Source organism: Lipomyces doorenjongii (genome assembly GCF_038497915.1).
Source record: "Lipomyces doorenjongii strain NRRL Y-27504 unplaced genomic scaffold V1508scaffold_11, whole genome shotgun sequence".
In the NCBI taxonomy this organism is placed as follows: Eukaryota; Fungi; Ascomycota; class Lipomycetes; order Lipomycetales; family Lipomycetaceae; genus Lipomyces; species Lipomyces doorenjongii.
Window position 1 is genome coordinate 180,509 of NW_027118078.1, and position 23,134 is coordinate 203,642.

At 45.4% G+C, this 23,134-nt stretch overlaps 9 protein-coding genes across 9 annotated transcripts; 6 read left to right on the forward strand and 3 right to left on the reverse strand.

The window, feature by feature from the left end:
• Nucleotides 1-5: 5 nt before the first annotated feature.
• V1508DRAFT_413045 (uncharacterized protein) lies at nt 6-1,897 on the forward strand. Its single transcript, XM_066939718.1, has 2 exons — nt 6-131; nt 342-1,897. Exons 1-2 carry the CDS (start codon nt 67-69, stop codon nt 1,657-1,659), a joined length of 1,383 nt encoding a protein of 460 aa, XP_066797315.1. The 5' UTR covers nt 6-66; the 3' UTR covers nt 1,660-1,897.
• A 70-nt stretch (nt 1,898-1,967) lies between these two features.
• On the forward strand, nt 1,968-3,611 carry V1508DRAFT_454504 (uncharacterized protein). Its single transcript, XM_066942581.1, has 4 exons — nt 1,968-2,089; nt 2,171-2,225; nt 2,303-2,402; nt 2,476-3,611. Exons 2-4 carry the CDS (start codon nt 2,205-2,207, stop codon nt 3,306-3,308), a joined length of 954 nt encoding a protein of 317 aa, XP_066797316.1. The 5' UTR covers nt 1,968-2,089; nt 2,171-2,204; the 3' UTR covers nt 3,309-3,611.
• Nucleotides 3,612-5,585, forward strand: V1508DRAFT_413050 (uncharacterized protein). Its single transcript, XM_066939719.1, has 2 exons — nt 3,612-3,859; nt 3,951-5,585. The coding sequence occupies exons 1-2, from the start codon at nt 3,797-3,799 to the stop codon at nt 5,280-5,282; spliced, it is 1,395 nt and encodes a 464-aa protein (XP_066797317.1). The 5' UTR covers nt 3,612-3,796; the 3' UTR covers nt 5,283-5,585.
• Nucleotides 5,586-5,823: 238 nt separating this feature from the next.
• On the forward strand, nt 5,824-7,084 carry V1508DRAFT_438033 (uncharacterized protein). The gene is made up of 2 exons (XM_066942162.1): nt 5,824-6,539; nt 6,599-7,084. The coding sequence occupies exons 1-2, from the start codon at nt 5,945-5,947 to the stop codon at nt 6,862-6,864; spliced, it is 861 nt and encodes a 286-aa protein (XP_066797318.1). The 5' UTR covers nt 5,824-5,944; the 3' UTR covers nt 6,865-7,084.
• V1508DRAFT_413052 (kinase-like domain-containing protein) lies at nt 7,016-8,282 on the reverse strand. The gene is made up of 2 exons (XM_066939720.1): nt 7,298-8,282; nt 7,016-7,233 (listed from the first exon to the last, which is right to left on the reverse strand). Exons 1-2 carry the CDS (start codon nt 8,072-8,074, stop codon nt 7,051-7,053), a joined length of 960 nt encoding a protein of 319 aa, XP_066797319.1. The 5' UTR covers nt 8,075-8,282; the 3' UTR covers nt 7,016-7,050.
• Nucleotides 8,283-8,396: 114 nt separating this feature from the next.
• V1508DRAFT_403010 (uncharacterized protein) lies at nt 8,397-10,978 on the reverse strand (the record flags this gene model as incomplete). The annotated part of the gene is made up of 6 exons (XM_066938526.1): nt 8,397-9,666; nt 9,720-10,022; nt 10,072-10,168; nt 10,223-10,346; nt 10,400-10,807; nt 10,868-10,978. The coding sequence occupies 6 exons, from the start codon at nt 10,976-10,978 to the stop codon at nt 8,397-8,399; spliced, it is 2,313 nt and encodes a 770-aa protein (XP_066797320.1).
• A 306-nt stretch (nt 10,979-11,284) lies between these two features.
• V1508DRAFT_413062 (uncharacterized protein) lies at nt 11,285-17,091 on the forward strand. The gene is made up of 12 exons (XM_066939721.1): nt 11,285-11,417; nt 11,469-11,703; nt 11,751-12,054; nt 12,104-12,193; nt 12,247-12,399; nt 12,455-12,571; nt 12,633-13,307; nt 13,356-13,781; nt 13,833-14,184; nt 14,238-15,969; nt 16,021-16,696; nt 16,755-17,091. The coding sequence occupies exons 1-12, from the start codon at nt 11,365-11,367 to the stop codon at nt 16,859-16,861; spliced, it is 4,920 nt and encodes a 1,639-aa protein (XP_066797321.1). The 5' UTR covers nt 11,285-11,364; the 3' UTR covers nt 16,862-17,091.
• A 230-nt stretch (nt 17,092-17,321) lies between these two features.
• Nucleotides 17,322-19,660, reverse strand: V1508DRAFT_367194 (Oxoglutarate and iron-dependent oxygenase degradation C-term-domain-containing protein). Its single transcript, XM_066937381.1, has 2 exons — nt 18,846-19,660; nt 17,322-18,797 (listed from the first exon to the last, which is right to left on the reverse strand). The coding sequence occupies exons 1-2, from the start codon at nt 19,590-19,592 to the stop codon at nt 17,517-17,519; spliced, it is 2,028 nt and encodes a 675-aa protein (XP_066797322.1). The 5' UTR covers nt 19,593-19,660; the 3' UTR covers nt 17,322-17,516.
• A 1,180-nt stretch (nt 19,661-20,840) lies between these two features.
• On the forward strand, nt 20,841-22,798 carry V1508DRAFT_30099 (BAR domain-containing family protein). The gene is made up of 5 exons (XM_066936600.1): nt 20,841-20,888; nt 20,951-21,208; nt 21,329-21,411; nt 21,520-21,562; nt 21,690-22,798. The coding sequence occupies exons 2-5, from the start codon at nt 21,065-21,067 to the stop codon at nt 22,338-22,340; spliced, it is 921 nt and encodes a 306-aa protein (XP_066797323.1). The 5' UTR covers nt 20,841-20,888; nt 20,951-21,064; the 3' UTR covers nt 22,341-22,798.
• The last annotated feature ends 336 nt before the right edge of the window (nt 22,799-23,134 follow it).

Below are 23,134 nucleotides of genomic sequence, written 5' to 3' on the forward strand. Positions count from 1 at the left end.
CAGAACTCGACTTTCACGAAGCTTCGTTCCCCATCCGATTCTTTGGAGGCGACATTTTGGGCCATCATGACAGTCATCCATCGAAAACTGACTACTGCGGATCATGTCAAGGCTGCAGAGCCCGGAGTGAAGTGAGTAAACTCCATTTTTTCCGGTATTGAGTGAGTCGTTGGCACTGGAGCTAGTATAAGACGCGGCCCGATGATGTAGCTCGCCGCCACCTTTTAGTGGGTAGCGTCGTACGGTTGATTCGGCTTTAAAGTCGGTCACCTCTCTACATGCTCGCTGTTAGAACGTCTCTAACTGAATTCTATTGCTAACATGCGCTCTGGCACCTATAGATTTCACTGCGACGTCTGTTCTTGCGACTGCACTCATCTTGTCCGAATCCGTTGTGCTACCTGTCAAGACTACGATCTCTGTGTCCCTTGTTTCGCGTCTGGTGCCAGCTCTGGCACACACAAGCCGTACCACGACTATTCGATTATTGAACAACATGCGTATCCCATATTTGTCGAAGACTGGGGCGCAGATGAGGAATTACTTCTCATCGAAGGGGCAGAGACTCTTGGTCTTGGAAATTGGCAAGATATCGCCGATCATATCGGTGGAAGAACTAAGGACGAGGTTGATCGGCACTATCTCGATGTCTACGTCAAATCCGAGTCATACCCATTTACAAATATGAAGCGAAAGTTTGATATAACTCCTGCGGAGTTTGCTGCAAGAAAGAAAGCTCGTTTGGATGCACGTCGAGCTCAGCAAACAATTGTGCCATTACCGAAGCAGAAGCCAACAGCGTCAGTGCCGTCATGCCACGAAGTCCAAGGTTATATGCCTGGCCGGCTCGAGTTCGAGACGGAATATGAGAACGAGGCGGAGCTTGCAGTAAAAGATATGGTTTTCGATCCAGATGATGGTGAAGGCGAGGTTGAGCTGAAGCTCACTGTACTGGATATTTATTACTCGCGTCTTACTGGCCGTGCAGAACGGAAACGCGTTATGCTTGAGCATGGCTTGTTGGAGTACAGGAAGAATGCTACCAATGAGAAGAAACGGACACGTGAAGAGCGCGAAATGTTGACGAAAACTAAGCCGTTCGCAAGGTTGATGGTGAAGGACGATTACGCCGACTTTTCCGAAGGGTTATTAGAAGAACATCAGATTCGCAAACGGATAGCCGAACTTCAAGAGTTCCGCCAGAATGGCATTCAGACATTCGAAATGGTCGCAAAGTATGAGCGTGATAAGGCACAGCGCACTTTAATCGCTAGAAATACTGTTGGACTTGGGTCTTTGGCACCGACATCTGGGAGCAGATATGGATCAGCAACACCTACTTCTGGACGACAACGCGATTCGTCGGTCACTGCTGCCACCGATATAAACAACAAGACGTTCAGAAAACCTGTTGCGAATCCACTCGATATATCTCATGCTGCTGATCTAGATTTGTTGAGCCCAGCGGAGCAGGCCCTATGTAGTCAGCTCCGTATTCTTCCAAAGCCATATCTTGTTATTAAAGAAACTTTGTTCAGAGAGCTATTACGCACTGGCGGTATACTTAAGAAACGTACGGCTAGGGAACTCATCAAGATCGACGTGAATAAGACAGCTAGAATCTACGAGTTCTTCCAGAATCAGAGATGGTTGAGTTAGACTATCTTGCTTATTGTTACTTTTTACGGATACTTGGAGTTGCACTTGGTATGGATATTTTTGCATGGGCGGTCAATGTAGGCATATGGCAATGTACATACGGATCATGATGTATGAAGTTTTCGGTGATATTATATATTGTATTATAGTATTCTGCTTGTCGTGGTGTTATATGTAGGATATGAAAGCGCTAGGACACTTCTCAATTAATTCAAAGTGCCCATATTTTATATAAGAAGCTAGCTTGGTTTCCAGTTGATGTGTCTCGCTGGCCCGGAGCGATAACGGTTATGAGTCTTGCCGTTCGTTGGGAGTTCAAGCTTTTTCCAACGGGGAAAATTTCCTAGTCTACGTATTAAAAACTTCTGACTTCCGCTTCCCCACCCAGCTCGCACTTTTTTGGAATATTTGGCAACTTAATAATCTATACGTGAGTTCGCATTTTTTGCGGTCCTACGTTTTACGTTTTACTTCTGGACTTGTAATATTCTAATGAGATTGTTGAGATCAGATCAAGAACGTATCGAAGAGCACCTACTACAACGATGGTCAGCTTTTCTTGCGAGGTATGGCGACTCACTACGACCTGTGAATTTCATTCCACTATGTATATTTTTGTGCGCTAACTAATAGATGCTTGCAGGTCTGCAACGACACGATCGTTAAGAAGAAATTGATGCAGCATAGAAGTACTTGTGCTGGTGCCCATTTTACTTGCCTTGACTGCCAGACGACATTTCAAGGTATGCCACACACATTGTCTGCATACTTAGTTGCATTTGTGAATGAATATTTATGGCATATCAATTGACGTAGGATTGGATTTCCAAAAGCACACGAGCTGTATATCGGAGGCTGAAAAATACCAGAAGGGCTTATACAAGGCTCCGTCAAAAAAGCAGAAGACCGCCGTCAATGTGACGGAACAGAAGAAGGAAGAGAAGGTCCCTGAATCTACGGAGATTCAACTTGTCACGCCGTTGGAAAGGAAGGAGAATGCGAAGGATGGGGATAAAAAGGAGACGAAGTTACCCACCAAGGACAAAAAGAATAAAAAAGATAAGAAAGCTAAGAAGAAGGAGGCTACGAAGAAAGAGTCTACTGATGTGACTACTGAAAGGAAAGAAGATAAGGCGGATCTATCTCCGGAAGTCAACGACAAGGCAGATGACAAAAGAATGGAGACCACATTCGGTGAGGACAGTACATCGGGAAGTCCCAGTGAGAGCAAAGTTCTAGAGATGAAGGCCGATACGAAGAGCAAGAAGGAGAATAACAAGCGAAAGCTTGACGAAACTACGGAAGCCAAGGCAGAATCCTCCGACTCGAAGTCTGATCCTGATTCAGATGACGACGCCCCAACGACGGGTACTCCTCCGAAGGACAAGAAGGCTAAAGTCGAGAAGCCAGCTGAGGCTGCTAACACTAATGGTGTTGCGAACGGTAAAAGAAAAACTGAAATACCCTCCGACGTAGTCCAGTCTCAGATCCAATCCATGGTTGCCAGAGGCGGTGGTGTCAGTTTTAAGAGCCTAATCAAGCATCTCCGAAGGAACAAAGAGACTCACGTCATCACGAAAGCGGAGCTTATGCGCAGACTAGTTCTCAAGGCTGAGGGAGACAAGCTCATCCTTTCTATTGCTACTTAAAACTTAATAAAGTCGGAATGTAGACCGTGATGACTGGCATTTATAAGGGAACAAGAAAAGTTATCTGTGATTGTTAGTGGCATATTTTTCCTCTGTAAACGAGTAATGATCAAATGTATATAAAAGTTTTGTAATATACAAATAATCAGCTCTGTATTTCGTGACTTGCTATAATAAATAATCCTTATGTGCATCGTGTCGATGAACCACGAGAATACAATCGCTTTTGGTAGTGGGTAAGGGCTCACAGCATTCTACTCATTGGGGATATATAGGCGCGAATGTTCGTCCGTTTGCAACGGAACTCGTCAAGACCATGTGGACTTACGCTGACTCCTCGACTTGTTTCTGGCGTTTCTTGCTGCAGCCATGGCTGCATTCTTAACTAAATCTTCGGCGCAACAAGTGTGGTTTTCGGGTTAATACATCTTGCAGCTGATCTTCTATATTTAATCCAGCTTGAACAATCGAGAGGAGAAGCTTTGCTAATGGCGTCTAAGCAGCAGTCATTAGCAATTTTTGATAAATTGCGATCAGAACGCGGAAACAAGGTACGAACTGTCAATGATTTCGTGGCAATTTCCGACAATTGCGGGATAGTTAAAGAAGCAAAAGTCTACATGCAATACTGATAGAAATTAGATGTGTTTTGATTGCGGTGCAAAGAATCCGACTTGGACGTCAGTTCCATTCGCAATCTACCTCTGTTTGGATTGCTCTTCAGTTCACCGTAACCTAGGAGTCCACATTTCGTTCGTGAGATCGTCTAACTTGGATACATGGTCATGGGACCAGCTACGTCTTATGAAAGTTGGTGGTAATACGAAGGCGCGTGAGTATTTTACACGGAATGGAGGAAGTTCGGCAGTAAATTCCAAAGACGCCAAAACGAAGTACACATCCCGAGCCGCTACGATGTACAAGGACGAATTGAAGAGACGCGCTGCTGAAGACGCGAAGATACATCCAGACGAAGTTGTGCTTGATGATGAAGGGTCAGATATCACACCGGAGGATAACGCCACCGACAGTGATTTCTTCTCAAGCTGGGATCAGCCCGTGGTCAAAAAACCGATTTCGCCTGCTGTGTCACGTACATCTACGCCGCCCATAGTTGGCCGTACGCCGTCGCCTTTGACTGCTAATGGTGGTTCAAATAGTAGTAGTACAACCAGTTTGAGCAGTAACGGCACGAACGGAAATGCAGCCGCAGGACCAGCTCGCAAAATCACTTCTTCATCCGTCTTGAGATCAAAGACCAGTACAAGCACGGTTGGTGGCGCGCGAAGAGGAACGGGTGTCTTGGGTTCAAAAAAGCCTCAAAAAATCGTTGCTAAGAAGGTCACAGCCGAGGTTATTGATTTCGAGGAGGCTGAACGGAAAGCAAAGGAGGAGGCGGAAAAAATTTCACAGCTTGGTTACGACGTAGAGCTGGAAAGGCGGACGAGCATTACTAAGGAAGATTCTCCTTCTGCAAATTCTTCTGGTGGTCGCGCGCCAGCTTCGTCTACCGAGTCCGTCCAGAGGTTGGGTTTAGGTATGGCACGGCTAGGATTTGGGCAGACAGTTGCGACTTCAAAAGCTACTCCGACATCTGTGCCGAAGAAGCAAGGGTTCGGAGCTTCGAATGCTCCAGAACCAGCTGGAGAGGCTCAGGGCAAGTTTGGTAATCAAAAGGCAATTTCATCTGATGAGTACTTTGGTCGCAATCAGTTTGATTCAGCAGCGCAGGCTGAAGCTAAGACACGACTTCAAGCTTTCGACGGCGCGTCAGCAATTTCATCGAGTGCATATTTCGGTCGCGAGGAGGAGGATGAGGAGCCAGGAGCCGATGGCGATTTCAACAATCTAGAGCGCGCTGCGCGGGACTTTGCTAGCAAAATTGCCAACGGTGAGGAGATAGGCAATATCAAGGACATTCTCGAGCAGGGTGCCAGTAAGCTCTCCGATATTATGAGGGACTACTTGCGTTAGTAAATTAATTCGATGAGTTATGGCAATTAACCATGAAATTTGCAATAGAGCTGGAGCAATTGGGAGGCATTGTGTTCATAGGTTCCTTGTCTTTATTTATAAATGTTTTGCCGAGAGTAATGCTACAGACAGGTTTTGAACAGTAGGAGTGTACATTGCATGCTCTTATTCCTGTTCGCTTTATCTCAAAACTGTTTTTTGCTATATGTTAGTACTATAATTGTATTAGAGACGCGATGACACAAGAAATTTATGGTTCGTTGAAGATAGTATTGAGGAGTGCAACTATCTTTTGACATGAAATTGAACCTTCCGTCCCATGCGAACTCGTGTAAATCCGGGTAAATCGGTTTCGGTGTGGCGTACTCCATTTGTGAGGCTAGGGTACTCTTCCAGTGAATCTCCTGGAGTGACGCCAGGAATTAGGTTTACTGGGTCCCGATGACATCGTGACGGGGGGTACCATTGTTTAACCTATAAACAAATTGTACCTCCCAATGGAATTGCGGGGTGCGGCGGTAGCGCTTGGTAGCGAGGTCTAAATTTCCTTACTCTTTCTAACGTCACACTCTCAGTTAATATTTCCGGTAAACAGTCTGCATATACTATATATTACTAAATCTAATTGAGAAACAACGTGCACGAAACGATTCGAGGTCGTCATGGCAACCAGACGCATCAACAAGAACACCACGGTGGACGACTACTTGGACGACGGACCAGCTTCGCACATCACTCCAGTATCATCTGATCCGCACACAGGAGCCAAAAAAAGTGCCCAGTCATCAGTGCAAAACAAGCAGACTGGCAGAGACAGTCAGATCCTGAGCCACAAGTCTCAAGGAGGTCGTCGGCCAGCCAAGAAATTAGGCGTCAAAAAGTTGTCTACAGACATGCCGTCATTTGAAGAATTCGAGAAGAGTGCAATAGAGGAAGCCAAACAGACTACTAAACCTTTGGGAACCAAAAATACTATTGATACGGACTGGTTGCCGTTTAGTAGTACAGGCAATAGAGTTGCCCAGACAGATAACTTCTATACATGGAACACGGAATCGGACAGGCCTAGTCGAAGTAGTTCTACAGTCATTGGTGGTGGTGGTGCTGCTGGTGCTGCTGCAGTCCCAAGACTTGGATTTGGCCAGACAAGCTCCACACCGAGTCAGTTATCTAGTGAATCAGGTAGAAGCTCCACAGATTCAAGTACTAGTGCGCGCTTCGAGCATCAGAGATGCATCTCTTCGGACGAGTATTTTGGTAAATCATTTCGTCAATTCAGATCTAAATAGATCAGGCTAAACTAAGGGGATACTTAGGACGCAACGCGTTAGATCCTGACCAAGAACGTCAGTTAGTCAAACGATTAGACGATTTCGACAATGCTGCGGCTATTTCGTCGGATGAGTATTTTGGACGACCGGAAGAACCAGCATCACATGAAAGTAATGACTACGTAGAGCGTGCCAAAGACATCGCCCTCCGCCTTGCGACTAACGCGGACGATGAGATCGAAAATGTCAAAGCGTACATTGGCCGTGGCGCTAGTAAAATCACGACCGCGATATGGAATGCGACAAAATAAACTCATTGACCACATATTGAAGGACAGTGATTTAGGCATACGATTTTCAGAGTCTACAATGTTCTCGATAATTTGGTGCCACCTTATTACTTGAGCGACAATAAATATGTGACCGTGTAGGCATATTAAGCGAAATTCACGCTAGAAATTACCGGGACCGCAATGTTTAGGGTGGTTTATCATTATCTAAATAAAGTACTTCATCTGTAAAACTTTCTCGGCAGTAATTCGTTGCCTACTTTCGTAGCGTAACAGACCGGCAATAACTTCGATTGCCTCCTGTGGCGCATTCGGCAGCATATGGTCAAATGGCTGCGGCGGATATTGAATAAATTGAATATGAACAAATGCTGAAAATTGACTTGCCTCCTAAGATGTTTGTTAAGTAACCCAATACAGTACAAGATCACAGAATGAATTTTACGGAACTTACCGGCCACTGTTGTAGATCAGGTGTCCCCAGTTTCCGGAAAATAGCATTGACCAACGAAATCTCGCTGCTTTCACGGTTCTGATCGTCAAATATGGGCTTTCCATGCCAAAGCTCTGCGATGACACATCCCCAACTCCACAAGTCGATGCTTTCGGTATATGCAGTGTACCCAAATAGTAGCTCGGGGGCTCGATACGGCCCAGTCCCGACTTCCGTCACTTTCGCATTCACAGGTTCAATGTCGGTTTGTAAGCGCTTCAGATAATACTCGCCATGCTCACTTTCCTGCGATATATGCGACAGACTCATAGTAGCTGGAACCCAGGCTGTTCCAAAATCTGAAAGAAATGCTGGACCAGATTTCGATGCAAGCAGTATATTTTGCGGTTTGATATCCCGATGTATTAGACCCTGATTGTGTAAAAAGGCAATTGCAGATGTTATATCTCTCACTATTGTGGCTCTTGTAGCTGAATCAGTCACGACATCGCCGGTGAAATGTAGAGGCAAATATGGCATCACTACAACCAAATCGGAATCATCGTAAAATGCTGAGAGAAGTGGTATCACATGCTTGTGCTGCAGCGTCTGGAGTATTCGACTCTCCAGTATTGGCGAATGTGGTGCTCGCTGAGTAGAGGGGTTGGAGACTTTCAGTGCAACTTCACTATACCGAGCAGAGAGCGGGGATGGTGGTGTCGGTCGACCACGATAGATCGTTGAGAACGCACCTTCAGCATGGAAATCGATGTCGGTATAGTTGTGCAACGAGTCCATACTTTTCCATGTCCTATATCTCCCGTTGAGTCATATATTTACGCCGGAATCATAGTATTGCCCAGATGCACGAGCAATCCCCCTACCCAGGCTCAAAACAATTAGCGAGAATTGCGCTCAGAGATAGGTTTGCATCGAATTATTTTAGACTTGCCTGACAGGCTTCACTTTTATATCAATTCAGTTCTACAATTAAAATAAGGAAAATCTGCATGGTTCTGGAACATCTATAACTAACTGCTTGGCTTTGTGAGAGCCGCAAATATTAGGTCCATCAGTATAACTTAAGTTACCGTAAACGCCGAATTATACATTATGTACATCACGCATCAATTTCCATCATTGCGTATTCATCCTCCTCGTTGTAACCATAATCGCTCTCATCGTCTATTAATGCAAACCTGTCCATGGTGCTGTCAGTAACAGTCACTTCTTTGGGAGGTTGCAGCGCAGCTTCAGCACGCTGTTCCTCCTGTACTTTCAACAAGTCGCCCAAACTCCAGACGCTCACTCCCTCTTGATCCTTCGGATCGGTTGGCTGTGCCATAGTTCTCAAAAACTTTTTCGCTGCTGCAACAGCCATATCTGTCGACAGGTTGACATCTGAATCAAGAACAGCCTGATTAATCCACTTCGGCAACTGATTCCTCTTCCGAGCAAATCGCTTGTCAGCCAGAACCATAATTCCGTAGTCACTTTTACCTCGAAGGACACGTCCCAGACACTGAGCTGCGTGACGCATGGCGTCAAATGATAAGAAATCATTCTCTCGAATATGGTAATTTTCTCGTAAAAACTCCAATCTAGCCTTAAGTATACGTGACTCTGTGTATTGGAAAGGGACACCAATCATAAGTACTGTCCGGCCGTAATGGTGATCAAAATCAATACCTTCAGAAACTTTTCCACGAGCGACACAAAGAAGTGCTGCCCCACGTCCGTTACAGCATGCAGTGCGGAAAGCTTCCAGAGCTAAACTGGTTTCTTGACTATCAGGTGTTTCGACAAGGATCAGTTTATATTTCCAAACCTCATCTAGGATTCCCATGGTCTGCCACATGCTGATAATACTCTCCATGTAAAGATAACTAGGAAAAAATATAACGAGGCCGTCCGGAGTCAACTTGGCAAACTCGATGAATAAATTTCCGTAATTGCGTACAACACTTGGATCGTTTCTAATTTCAAAGCGCGAGCTGATGGCAACTTGATCCGACCCTCGCGTTACAATTAGTGGCAAGAACGATCGGCGTGTCAGCGTCATAGTGTATGACTCTTGTAGTACTGTCTCAAAATTGAGCATCTTTGGATACATGTCAAGAGGGGAGATCGTGCCACTAGTTATAATAACCGAGCTAAATCTGTCAAATACAGGCTTAATTGCGATCGACGCATCGAGACATGTGAAGTGGAGCATAGGATTGGGGACTGTTGCCGTATCAGATTCGAAAGGTTCAAGAATCAGCATAAAGCCTTGCTCGTATGTGGATATCAGAGTTGCAAATGTAGCGATTTCCTTCAGAGCTAGAAAATCATCGACATGTGTAAGTTCAAGTGTTCGTACCAGCGATGTGAGTCGCTCTGAACAAAATCTGTACACAGATCAGCGACACGCTGCAACTGTTAACTTCTTAAAGCATTATACCTTAGCGGTTTTCTCTCAATAAATGTTAAGTCCTTCAAATGTTGAAGGAAGGAAGTCGGAGTCTCCGAAATAACGTGACGTACTTGCATACGGGTTTTCAGATATTCAACGAATCGCTTGAGGAATGCCACGAAGTGCTCGGCACGCCGGATGTTCCCAGGGACGGCTTCTTTCAGAAGATCATCTGGAAGGACCGGATTGGCCATGAAAATGTCTTCTTCACGAGCTTGGTCGGCTTCGCGTAGACCCTCTACGAGTCTTTGGTACTCTTCCTGTAATTTCTCCGAGTCGGTAGCTTTCATTCTAACTGGAATTAGGACAGAATTCAACACTAGATTCAATAACAACACACTCATCGATTTGTTGTGCCAGGTTATTGACACCTCGACTAGCTCTTTGAAGTGACCCCTCGGTGAGGTCTATGCTAAGGGATTCGATACAAACGTTATCTGGCAGTCGTTAGTGTCACAGCACACCGACATGATTACGTCTTCTTGTCTTACCAATATTATGCGCTTCGTCGAAAATAATAATACTATCCTTCGAGAGCTCCTTGGAAACGCGCTCCGCAATCTTCGGATCCAAAAGATAATGAAAAGAATAAATAATAACATTGACAAACGGCATCTAAATTTGTCTGAGAAATGATGCTCAATATCTCGAACCTCATAGCTACTTGCCATTCTTCGGACAGTAAAGTAAGGACACTGCTTGGTTTTCTCGCAGTATTTGAGAAGTTCGTCAAACGTCCACACACCTTCCGGTATTAAATTATGCGGTTCTAGTTCGTATAGATTTTCATGATAGCTGCACAATTCTACAGGTTCACCGGCTCTTTTCTTTTCCATGACGAAGGAAGACGTGAGACTTCTACAGCGCTCATCAACAACTGTCCCCTTCTTCTCCCGTTTCACGCTTGGATGCAAGCATAAATTCTTCCGACTTGTGAGACCCAATCCTCTGAAACTCTCCTTTATGCCCAATTCCCTTTCGCGATAGGCCATCAAGCTCCGCAGTTCTGTTAAGGCTTTTTCGATCTCTGACATGGTACGCGAACAGTAAACAATCTTCCTGTGCTCAGCATAGTGCTGTTGAGCCGCGACAGTTAGTATTCCGTATCTGTATGCCTGGATTGCGTAGTAACTAACCATTTGGTAGGCGATGGTAAGAGATAACAGCGAGACTGTTTTGCCCGTGCCTGATGGCATCTCCAATATGCAGTTACCGCCAGCATCCAGAGTTCGCTTTAAATCACTCATATATGCATATTGTTCTACAGTGTCTGTTAGATCATTGCGTAGGACAATCAGATGTTAGATCAGGGCAGACCTGGATAGATGCGCGGATACGGAAACAGTACTGGCAGATCATCGATAAAGAACCTGGAAGGTCGTTAGAAACCGCCCTTTGGCTCAATTATGATATAAGATATACTTCATTCTGTCCACAGCTAGCGATACTAGACTTGTCTATTCTTTGATCCTGCACAATGAGTCGAGCCAAGTCCCCGAGCGGCTGTGTTGGTCAAGGGTACCAAAGGTTGGGAGAAAGCTCACGTTAGATCAAGAACTTCCACTTTTGAAGCAAGGAATCGATACTTCTGATCGCAAACAGGCCTTTTCGACGAGGAATTACTTCGGTTAATATGAGCAAGCGCGAAAAATTGAAAGTAAAGAATCATCCACGTCGCACTGAGAGGTATGTATGTAACCTAGAAATTTTGGCGCCTCTGACGTTGCTAATGTGTAGTCACCACAATGAGCACTCAAAATCTTCGTACAAAGGGGGTCCGAGGACTCAGTATTATGAAGAACTTGGGAATAGCTATATAGACTTGTCAATACTTGACAATCCGCAATTAGTGGTCATATATAAAAGTTTGCAAAAGCGTGATCCAACGACGAAAGAGAAAGCTTTGGATAGTCTCATTACTTACCTACAAGACCCCGAGTCTGTGGTCGAAGAGAGTACTCTAGCTGTTTGGGTATGCTGGCTGCAACATTGGTTAATGGCTCTACTAAAACTGCTCAGATACAATTTTACCCACAATTGGCTTCTGATTTCTCTCGGCGACTGCGAATGCTTGCTCATAAGCTCCAAGGCGACCTATTTAAGCGATTTCAGCGACAGTCGGCCAAATATATGAAAGAGAGTGTAGGTTCATGGCTTGGTGGCTTGTATGATAATGATAAAGCTGTTGCGCGAACCGCCGCGGTTTCTTTCGAGAGTGTTTTTACTAGTGCAGAGAAGCGGGAGCAGGTCTTCGAGGTCTTCCATGTGCAATTGCTGGACTATGTCAAGCACGCCATATCGACCAAGGATAATCATACGTCCTGTAAGTTGATTCAGGTCAGTTTGAGAGGATACATCTAATTCTCTCGTAGCGGATGAGAAATACTTCACGCACACGGATATTGAATCTAAAGTCGATCGTGAGATTGCTTGCGGGATTTCTTTATTCTCCTACCTCCTTGGTTAGCATAGCACCTTGACGCGTAGCGGAACTCTTTCTAATGTGAGTATCCAGAGCACATTTCTCCAGAAGATATCGAGGAACAGCAATACGACTACGCGGAAATTATTACATCCGAGACATTATGGAAGTCACTCGCAAGCACAGACTCGTATCTCTCAAGAGCAGCTCTTGGCCTGGTTGTCCAAATAGCATATGACTATACTGGTATGCTGATACTTTTGTCTCAAAATATGTTTACTGTCGTTCACACTACTTCTAGCATGGCTGGGTGCCATGCCTCGATATCTGGGCAGATATCTAATTTCAAACGGACTGATGAATATATCTTCGGGCGCCGTACTTGATTACCTTGAATGCCTTGTGGCGGTTACTAGATGTACGTGATATTTCGATATATATTTTTTATTTGTGACAGAAACACCAACTCCAATGAGCAGTATATCCCACGGCTTGGACTCCTTCCCGCGAGACCATCGAACCCTCTTTCTCACTTCTCTTGTCATTTGTATCTCAAGGAAGTCGGTATGCCGGCCCTCGATACTGGCATTACGTCGAAGTTCTGATCGAGAATCTGCCTGCCTTTATACTAGATATCAACGACATATCTGGCTTTCCGGTGAATGAAATAGCAAATGCGTTTAACACTGGAATTCTCACAGAAAACCGGATGACCGTTGATTCAGCAGTCGATGCGTATCTGTCCGTCTTGGCCTTTTTTACTACTGTGTCTCAAGTTACCCAGATTCAACACGAATCGCTGAGGAAGGCAATGGAAGTCGGTGATCAATATGCTTTGAGGTGTGGTGTGCTAGGGAAGAAAATCGGTACAGACAGTGTAGCGAGGTCACTCACAGCTTATCTGCGGAAAATCATTCCAGAACACGATCAATTTGCCATACAGTTCTGGCAAAGAATGGTTGATATACTGAAGAAGGCTGTTGAGAACACAGCAGAAGGCAGTGATGTTGATGTCAAGGAAGCGGTGACCCGATGGATCAATCTTACAAAACGTATTACTGCTGTTCCAGAAGACCTCATGGAACGCATTGGCATCAGTATAGAAATTCGCCAATTAGTGAATGCTTGTTTGAGCTCAGTCAAGAGCTGTGGTGGTAAGTTGCAGAACCAAACCAATTAAGTCTATTTCTAATAAATATTAGGTTCGCTACCTATTCGAGCCTATATTCTTGAAAGCCTTCTAAACGAGTTCTTTTCCTACGTCAAGTCCGATGAAATTTTAATTCAATCTGTGGACGATTTCGTCAGCCATACAATTCCAGCCTTAATATCTAGCCCTTCGTCGACGCACTTAATTAACATATTGGTAAATTACGAATATCACATAGGCGACATTGGACATGCAAGGAAGCTATGGGAGTCCGTTATCAAAACTCTTCTTGCGTCGTCATTGGTAGAGACAAAAGATGCAATCTTAGTCTATATATTAGAGTCTTTGAAGCCTTTGAAAGGAAAGGTCAGGCCTTATGAGCCTTTGGAGGATTACGCACTACAAAAGTCCGACGCTATCTTCAATAAAGCGGATAATGAAGATTGGGACGTCATTGTTGCTAGCGTATTAAGTGAAGGTATGCGCTATCTAAATGAGGATTGACAGTGTTGAATCTGACTGATATTAGGATATACAATATCTGAGCAAGTGGCAGTTGAGATACTCAATAGACTCTCTAGAGCCTCTTTATTCGACTCGTATCGTGAGGAGCTTTTCTTCAAACATCTCATGACGGTCTCGCAAAAAAACTTTACGGTCCTTTCTGCATTCATCAAGACTGAAGAAGGGCGTAGACTCGCTTCTCGGCTGTGGCAGCTCACAGAATCTATCGAAGATGTCAGCGATCCTGTCAATGTTATACGGCAGCGTCTTGAGGGCCAGCTTAACATTTCACAGAGTAACGATAGCTCCGATAGCTCGTTATTCGAGTCTCTTGCCAGTGCTATCTTAACTGATGTTGAGAATGATCCGGAGACCAGGTATGAAGTCAAGTTATTTATTGGGAAAACGCTTAAATCTGATATGACATTAGCTGTGCATCCCTTGTGACCCGAAGCATATCTCTTTGGGAGACTGCTAATGCTGATACCAAGTCTGTTATCGCACCGAAGCTACTTTTTGGTAGCAGTCGGTGGCGCTATAGGCTGGAAGTTGCTCTTTCTAAGCCAATTGCTCCTTCTGTTTCAGTAGTCAACAGTATTGCAGGCGGTCTTTACGTGGTCAATGATGAGTCTCTCGCCTCTATATTCAACAATGACGGGGTTGGGGCATTCGAAGATAATAGCGTAGAGGACAAGGTCAAACTTTTCCGGATGGCGTCCTATGCTCTTGAATTAATGCGAAAGACCGATGCGTTTGAGTATCTGCCTTACTTCGACAAACTTCATAGATTTCTTTCTTTCCAAGTAATATCAGAGCTTGCTAAGGATGAAATCAATGAATATGGCGCTGGAAAAATGCCTCCGATCTTCGGGAACGAAGATCTTTCATACTCAGGCACTGATGATTTAATGTCGCTTACTGAAAAGTCGAATGAACGACTGAAAAGTAAACTGGAATCATTTGCTTTGCCATTTATGGGCGCAGACACGTTCAATGCTGGGATTCACACGGAGCTCTCTACTTCCTCCAAAGATGACCTGGGTTTCATGCAAGATGTCGTAACCTTAATCGGACAGCACACACGGGACAAAACTGTTTTTGGATTCTATGCTGCGCGCGTTCTTGAGACAATCGTCTCATATCTGGCAGAGGATACTGACTTTCAGGTGAAAGATGCTGAACAGTTCTTTGAGAAGCATAAATTGCGGAGATCCAAGGATGTACTGGCTAGTGTTGCCATTTTTCAGGGAATGTCAAAATACGTGGGTTCTATGACGTCTACGGATCGTCTGAGAAATGAGATCGCGAGCGACATACTTGGTATCAGGCCAGCCTTGGTATCGTCTGACGCGCTAAATAAGATTATCCTTCTCAACAGTCTTGTGTACAATATTGACGATCCGGATTTTACGCCTTTCCCTCCGCAGAGAGCTATAATGCTGTTGAAGCGTCTTCTAGACTTTTTTCCTGAACGTACTGCCGACAACTTAGCACTCCGGTCCGAAACCGCAAAGCTATTGATTGCAGTCCTGCCTGTTGTGAAGGGCCTTTATGGAGAGCACTGGAATCGTGTTTTCAATTTTGTTTCTGAGTCGTTGGCAATGTGTGAAGTTCTTCTCACGAGCGACAAGGTGACGCCGCTGCTCTTTTATACGCTCAAAGTTCTGGTGCTTGTCAAGTCATTCCAGGACGAGAATGACGACATCGCGGATTTGCTAGCCGAAGATTCAGACATTGTGGGCGCTCTTATTCGTATTCTCGGTGCTTCTGTGGACGTTAAACGACGCTCACAGGCGCGACTTTTATGCGACACTGCACTTTCGAGACAGATTCTTGACGTTCCTGTTGATCAGATATCTGACCCTACCCAGCTTTTGCCTATACTCTCAGTCGAGTCAGAGCCCTTGCAGAAGACAATTCTCAAGCTAGAGAAGAGAGTTATTCCGGTGGCTCAGGAATCATTGGCCATGGAAGCTGCCCTTGATACTCATGGCGTATTAAATATAGAACTACCCGTGGAGCTTTTGTCATTGGTTATGAGTATTCCTGAAGCCGTAAACGGTGACTTGGATATCGAAGAGATACGAGCTGGTGGCATGGATGCTGAGACGCGAGCATATCTTTATTCGTGGAAGTTGATTTTTGAGTATTTCGAGAACGCGGTAAGTTTACATAGTCAATGCAACTAAAGAATACATCTCTAATCAAGTCAGCCTTTTGCATTGAAGACGAAGTATGCTGAGAGTTTGAAGGAAGGAGACTATATTGACACTATCCTTAACCTTCTGGCGTCCATTTTATATCTGACATCAGGTAAACCTCCAGATGCATCGAAATTACCTTTCACGCGATATGATCCAGATGAAGTACTTGACACTCCTGCGCAGGAGCTTCAGTGGTTGCTGCTTCATATTTACTACCAGCTACTTCGTCATGTTCCTTCTATCGTTCGGAAATGGTGGGCTGAAATTCGGAATCGACAGCTTAGCCTGGCGGTGGAGTCTTTCACCCAGAAGTATTTCTCACCAGTTTTAATCGACGCAGAACTACAGTCTGTACAGGCCAAATTGGCAGAGGCCGAAATTGAGGCGGAAGACGAAAATATGCAAGTCAAAGTTTCTCGTGTCACACACGAAGTCGCTGCAGTGTATTCCATCGATGAACAAACCATGGAGATGATTATCCGTGTCCCGACAAATTTTCCGCTGCATGGTGTACAGGTAGATGGTGTCAAGAGAGTGGGTGTGAAGGAAAATCAATGGCGTGCGTGGTTGTTGGCGTCGCAGGCCGTTATTACGTCTCAAAATGGTAATATCGTGGACGCTCTGGTGCTGTTTAGGCGCAATGTGAATCTGCATTTTGATGGAGTCACTGAGTGCGCAATCTGCTGTAAGTTTTACTTCACGAACCATTTATTACTATGGAGCATTTACTAACGGATGGTTAGACTCAATTTTGCATCAGGACAGATCGTTGCCCAACAAGCGCTGCCAGACGTGCAAGAACAAATTCCATGCTGGATGTTTGTACAAGGTATGCAATCTTATCTTGTGAGATATTGCCGAGATAATTAACCGAGTCTAGTGGTTCCAAAGCGCAAATTCCAGTTCTTGCCCGCTCTGCAGACAGCCATTCTCATTCGGCCGATAGATCTGTCCACTGGTGTGTGATGGCTGCATTCATCTCGTGTAGTATTATAGTTCTGTAATTTAATTCCGTGTTGTATACAATGTATAAGTTTCTAGAAACATATTTCGTTCACGGTGTAAACAGATGATCTCAAGGAGCGGGCTGCAAATTATATGCAAAACATGCCTCAATAAATTCATGATCACCGCGATGAGGTATGGGCACTTCAAACAAGCCATTACGAACGTTGATCATCCACATCCCTAGTCCCGATAGAACGGAATCCGCTATTGCAGGTCAAAAATTATGGTAATGTGGAGACGTCACGAGAGCAACATTCCACAATTAGAGTAAGCTCATTTTTCGCGCCATACTACATACAATTCTCACGTTCTCCATGTGCGCCTATTGGAGAATGAATACGGCATGCACATCTGCAGAGAGTAACGATATTTCATGTTTTATGATTAAAATCAACGGAACTTTTATCACAATATAAACAAAATTATTCCATATTATACACGCCAATGCAAGCACTAACTCCAACCGAAAAAAGACCGAAATCTAAACTCAAAATAATCTAATCGCTGTCCGATACTGCGGCTTCCACTCGACTATTGTGTGTAGGCGCAGGCTTCCATTCACCGGTAACATCCCACCGACTTCCCGGTGCATTCTGGCTGACATACTTAACAAACTTGAGAACACCTGGATCACGGTACACAATGGTTAGGACATTCCATTTCGCCTGACTGGTAAGAAGAACTGAATCTCCCGCTGACTCCTCCGCTTCCTCGTCATCATCGCTGTCGTCAAATAATTCGTCCACGTTGGCTTGGCCTTCACAAGTTGTGGCACTTCCGTCGTCACCAACAGAAAGTTTGGCTTCAGCGCGAAGCTGCTCCAATTCTTTCCGTCTTTTCGAGTGAGAGCCACTTAGATAAACTGCAGGATCGTTCTCGTCGTCATCGGAATGGCGGTGCTCCTGATCGTTTTTCTGCTCAGGCTGCTCGTCGCTGGTTGCTCCGTCGTCCATATACAGTTCGTAGCCACCAAACTCACCCTCGTCCCAACCAATGCTCGGAGTAATGCATAACGTACCTTCCAGTAAACCTCCAGAGGCATCACCATCATTATAAATCGAAGCTGTTCCATTCTCGTCCACAAGGTTCAAACTTGTAGTCGCGAGTGTGTAATCTAACCCCTGTCTAAACCTTCTGGCCAGAATCCTTGAATGGGTTAGTTCCGCAACTCCTGTTATTGACATCAGCCATTTGCTAAACTGTCGCGACCCGACAACGGCTGCTAGTTGCTGAATTGGGGTACTTGGTTCGGATTCTCGCGATGGCTCAATGTAGAGATATCGATGTTTATGAGGAGGTCTAGATACTCTCCATTCTGATTTCAATTTCGCAGCATCCGAAACGCTTACTGGAACGGGTGACCTCTCCAGGTCTTCAATATAGTCTCTTAATTTGGTGGCGAACTCGTCGTTCAATACTCCGTCGAGCTCGAGAAGCGACAGGTCCACGAACTCATCACGAGACTTGAGGATGGCGTTAACGTCAAGATATTTTGGGTTTATAGTGACAGAAAGGTACTCAATATCCTGTTGCGTAAGCGTCATATACGTGCTATCAGTGCCTCTGGAGAAATTAGAAATGCCTTTCAATGCCGGAGATGGTAATTCTCCTAATCCCGCAGCAGCGGCGGCCGCTGCGTCTGCCAATGCCGCACGCGAACTCTCCAGATTTAGAGATTCTTGCAGGCCCTCGATATATCCATCTTCGCCCTTCTGTGGGAGATGGAACCAGCCTGAAATTGCGAGCCGTGGTTTGTCAAAGACAACTTCCTCGACATCCTACTGACTGTTAGTCGCCGTCAAGCGAATTGATGAATAAGCACTTACATGAAACGAGACCCCAGGCTGCACCACAAAGAAAGTTAACTGATTCCAGGCCGGCGGGACCACCTTGTTCCATTCAGCCTTTGGAGCACCCTTTGCATCAATCTCATAAAGCCGCAGGGCACCACCCCATGCTGGATCCCACCCTAAATTTCGGCCATGCACATCCTCAATGCCGCAGTCTTTATCCTCCGGATCCGGTAAATAGAGGATATATGACACTCGCCTTGACCCGATAACGTCATCGTGTGTGAGCAAATGCGAACCCTTAACGTAGCAATTTATGCTCATATCCTGCTTAAGCCCAGATAACGGTCCACAGTCACAGATCTCTGTAATGAACGCACGGAATTCTGACGAATACATTGAATCGCGAAGGGAACGGAGGGCGGACAGGTTTTCCCTGTCTCTGAATGATAAACCTGATATGTTGAGGAGATCGCCAGTCTGGTGTAGCTTGTAGATGTCAGTTTCCTTGGGAGTGAAGTGTAATTTAGTCGTGATCTCGCGACGAACACGGCGTAGTAACGTATCAGATACCAGTTCATCGATAATACAGTGCTTGTATGGTCTCGAGCTAGCGTGTTGTGCATGGTATTGCGCCGCCTTATCGAAAAGTCCCGGCGCGAAAATGGCGGACGATGCGACCGGTAGAGGCGTTGACCCTCGAAGGGAGGTCGCACCGGAGGCAACCGAGGACGCTGGCGAAACAGAACGCAGACGCTTACGCGGGTTTGCCACTGTCGCCATTGGCACTGGATAATATATTGAAGAAAGATATTAAGACGGAAGCGGCGAGTTGAAAAAGAATGGCCATGTAAAACAAGGTGATTTAAATTTTTTTTGGTCCTCACAATCTGAAAATAAGGTTTATAGATGTCACGTGATTAGTTTTAGTTTTCGAATACTTCGATAAAGCGGGGTCAGATGTAATCTTATCTGTGCCATCTCGCGGCAAATATCATGGGGAGTGCCCTCCATATAGGTTCTGTCAACAGCATTTACTGGATAACAGAGTTTTCCTGGCCAGGACAAGACTGCTGCTGAGTCGATGTAACTCGAGACATTCTCAACATGGGCGCTGGAAGAGACTGCAGTATTCACGGCTTGGTGGTATGTTTGCTTACGATTTCAATTTCGCCGCACCTTCCAAAAGTTTCACCTCGTGTTGCTGGTCTAATCGCTTCGTCATTTAATGCTCTCGTTACGAGAGGTATTCAGGTCCCATTCTAATTAAGTGTGATGTGACAGACTGTCTTGAATGGCATTCCCAATTGGTGCTGCGTGACCTAGTCGACAAATATTCTTCCGATGGCCAAGCTCGATTTACAGCAATTCACTTATGCTTGGTGTCACTGACCAAAGAAATGATTTTACCACTCTTTACTCTGCCTGCAGTACCGTTTCTTGTCGGCTCCTTGTCGCGCGAATCTTATCCCACTGAAGAGTTATTGCCCAAGAAGTGGCAGTTCATCCATCCAATATTCTCATAGCCGCGGTATACATATGGGACCAGTCGTAGGGTCTCTCATACTACCCCGTTTCTTCTCTATGTACTATGCCTAGAAACGATTCTTAGAATTGTTCCTCTCAATCTTGCAAGATGACCTTTATGGACTGATCGTACGCGCCCGCAATCGTAATATTATAAGACACCAGGGATCACTAAATAGCAAATCATCCATAGTAAGGTTATGGCATTTGAGCTGAGAATTGTCAGAATTTGATCGAGGAATCGTAATGGCCGAAGTACCCCATTGCTAAGACCGTTTGGTTGTAGTTTCGGCGGTAGCTGGACGCATCCGACGCAAGTAATTTCGTAGAGATATCTTTAATTTCTTTAATGCCGTGAGGTGTCATCCTAGCGTTAACTGGACCTAGCGGTTGGTTATGAATTTCAACAGTGTGTACAGCATAAATTGGGACGGCGGCGGCGGTGTTAAATACCCCCAGCAAACAATCTCCATGTTAAACAGTGTGGACATCTTATTATGGACGCAGTGGCGCATCCTTGCCAGATTATTGTTTGCTCACTACATTGTTAGGGTATGAGCTTGCCTTCTGATGAACCTTAACGCACAACGGCACAAGTCTCACGACAGAAGCAGGCGCATGCTTGGTTGCGTCCGCGTAATAGCTCTCTATCGCAGCACCCAGCATTGCATGTTAGTCTCCGTTTTCTCTCTGTTGCTTCCATTCCTCCTCCATCGCCCGCATCCTCAATGAACCCCTTCCAGCAGATTCCTGCGAGCATCAATATGGACTCGGTCAACCAATCTTTCCGTGGCCTAACGTCGTCTTTCCAACCTTTTGCTCGTCGTACCGGCCGTCTCATCCAAGAACGGCTCGGTAACGCTGATGAGATCGTACGTACACTCTTGCCTTGCATTCTCAATATGAAATAAGTCGCGTCCTGCATATATAGAGCTCGCATCCGAGATGGCTGCGGCTAGACGTTTGATTGTGCGTTCTGACATAGGTTGTAGACCGAACTACCCCAGGAGTACCTCGAGCTAGAGAAGCGCGTCGATGCGCTCAAGGCTGTTCACGTCAAATTACTTGCCGTCACGTACGTACATTTTCTACTATATAGTGGCATCACGCGGTTCGTATCGGCGCGGCGCCTGGTGGGTCCCAGGAGTTATCGAGGGGAAGTGCTAACGCGTTTTATTTTCAGGTCTCAATACTCTCATGAAGGGTATGATTATCCTCCAAACTTGGTTAGTATCATTGTTTGTCATCTATACTGTTGGAACTAGCGCTAGTTGGTGTTTTATCGACTGCTCGGTGTTCTGTACTGAATGAGCGCACTGTATGCAGGAGGCATATTGCTGATGTCATAAATAGCGTGAATCATTCGTGGATCTCTCCCGAACCGTGAGCGAGAGGGTCCAGACTCTTGCCCAAGCCCAATCCGCAGCTGAAGCCCAAGCTGCATTGACTCGTTCTACCACCAAGCATGCACCAAAGACTTTTGCTCACGCGATCTCCCGCGCCTCGCTTTCATCCGCTCACCAACTTCCCATCACCGACCCGCTCGGCGTCGCGCTTGAGAAGTACGCAGTTGCCGAAGAGCGTGTCGGTGAGGCTCAGCTCGCGCAGGATTCGCTCATCAACTCGCGCTTCAACTCTGCTTTCCAGAACACACTCGGTACATCAATTAAGTTTGCTGACCGCGCTCGCCGTAAAGTCACCAACGCGCGCTTGAACCTCGATGCCGCTAAGACAGCGGCCCGGAGCGCGAGGCCAGAGAAGCAAGATGCCGCCCGCGTTGAAGTCGAGCAGGCTGAGGATGAATTCGTTGCTGCGACCGAGGAGGCCGTCTCCGTCATGAAGAACGTGCTCGATACCCCGGAGCCCTTGCGTAACCTTGCTGATTTGATTGCTGCTCAGCTCGCATTTCACAAGGCTGCCTTTGAAATGTTGTCTGAGCTCGCGCCCGAGATTGATCAGTTGCAGGTCGAACAGGAGGCAAAGTATCGCGAGGCTACCTCGTAAATTGAGTCGCCGTCTCTATTGTGCGTTTAGATTGGGTTTGCGTGTCTTCCTTATGATTATTATATTTATGAATGAATTAACGTTCCCGTTGTCTCATTGCTTGTTATAGTGATAGGACACTATTTTTGTCTTTGTTTCATGGCCCAGTTTGTCACAGTAAAATTTATGGTTTATTTTAAATTACACAAAATAACCGTTTCTGCCAGTTGATCGTTCATGTTCGGGATATGTGATTTGGATGGACTTTCTGTACTTTCAAGCTTTTGTCAAATACGTATCATATAATAGGATAATGTTGTGTTGCGACATATAAGATGGGTGCTAACATAATTGCCTTACACAGTCGGTATACGCGGATTAATATTGGCTCAAGATGCTCTTAATTTGTATATTGGACAAGTCATGATAAAGAATTGGTGTTCTTCACACACAGACCAGTCCTCATTCTGCTTGCCAATATTCTTTAATGATGATACATTTCACACGCCGGACGTGATCCTCACTAGATACCTGGAGGACCCACGCGTTGATCTTTAAATATCCCACCACTATCAGTCAGTATGTCACTACCATGAGAATTTTCGTGAACTGAAATGATTTAGGGCCTCATAGATCTCATCAATGTGGCACCGGACTAAGTCCCATTCACGTTACATTTGCTCCGATCAGTGATATAGTGATGATCATAAAAACGTGGTTCCGGTGATGCTCTGGCTGAGTAAAATGAGCCGCATCGCGCCGTATGGGTGGAGGGTTAGGTCTTGAATTTGGGAGTTCCAAAAATTTTTGCGATT

Bases quoted from the DNA above. Each gene is read 5' to 3' on its own strand.
- V1508DRAFT_413045 (XM_066939718.1), top strand. From the start codon at position 67: ATGACAGTCATCCATCGAAAACTGACTACTGCGGATCATGTCAAGGCT. The intron at 132-341 runs GTGAGTAAACTC...TGGCACCTATAG, and splicing joins GCTGCAGAGCCCGGAGTGAA to ATTTCACTGCGACGTCTGTT.
- V1508DRAFT_454504 (XM_066942581.1), top strand. From the start codon at position 2,205: ATGGTCAGCTTTTCTTGCGAG. The intron at 2,226-2,302 runs GTATGGCGACTC...AGATGCTTGCAG, and splicing joins TGGTCAGCTTTTCTTGCGAG to GTCTGCAACGACACGATCGT. The intron at 2,403-2,475 runs GTATGCCACACA...CAATTGACGTAG, and splicing joins CTGCCAGACGACATTTCAAG to GATTGGATTTCCAAAAGCAC.
- V1508DRAFT_413050 (XM_066939719.1), top strand. From the start codon at position 3,797: ATGGCGTCTAAGCAGCAGTCATTAGCAATTTTTGATAAATTGCGATCA. The intron at 3,860-3,950 runs GTACGAACTGTC...GATAGAAATTAG, and splicing joins GATCAGAACGCGGAAACAAG to ATGTGTTTTGATTGCGGTGC.
- V1508DRAFT_438033 (XM_066942162.1), top strand. From the start codon at position 5,945: ATGGCAACCAGACGCATCAACAAGAACACCACGGTGGACGACTACTTG. The intron at 6,540-6,598 runs GTAAATCATTTC...GGGGATACTTAG, and splicing joins CTCTTCGGACGAGTATTTTG to GACGCAACGCGTTAGATCCT.
- V1508DRAFT_413052 (XM_066939720.1), bottom strand. From the start codon at position 8,074: ATGGACTCGTTGCACAACTATACCGACATCGATTTCCATGCTGAAGGT. The intron at 7,234-7,297 runs GTAAGTTCCGTA...CAAACATCTTAG, and splicing joins CTGATCTACAACAGTGGCCG to GAGGCAAGTCAATTTTCAGC.
- V1508DRAFT_413062 (XM_066939721.1), top strand. From the start codon at position 11,365: ATGAGCAAGCGCGAAAAATTGAAAGTAAAGAATCATCCACGTCGCACT. The intron at 12,194-12,246 runs GTTAGCATAGCA...GTGAGTATCCAG, and splicing joins TTTATTCTCCTACCTCCTTG to AGCACATTTCTCCAGAAGAT. The intron at 13,308-13,355 runs GTAAGTTGCAGA...AATAAATATTAG, and splicing joins CTCAGTCAAGAGCTGTGGTG to GTTCGCTACCTATTCGAGCC.
- V1508DRAFT_367194 (XM_066937381.1), bottom strand. From the start codon at position 19,592: ATGGCGACAGTGGCAAACCCGCGTAAGCGTCTGCGTTCTGTTTCGCCA. The intron at 18,798-18,845 runs GTAAGTGCTTAT...AACAGTCAGTAG, and splicing joins AGCCTGGGGTCTCGTTTCAT to GATGTCGAGGAAGTTGTCTT.
- V1508DRAFT_30099 (XM_066936600.1), top strand. From the start codon at position 21,065: ATGAACCCCTTCCAGCAGATTCCTGCGAGCATCAATATGGACTCGGTC. The intron at 21,209-21,328 runs GTACGTACACTC...CATAGGTTGTAG, and splicing joins TCGGTAACGCTGATGAGATC to ACCGAACTACCCCAGGAGTA. The intron at 21,412-21,519 runs GTACGTACATTT...TTTTATTTTCAG, and splicing joins GTCAAATTACTTGCCGTCAC to GTCTCAATACTCTCATGAAG.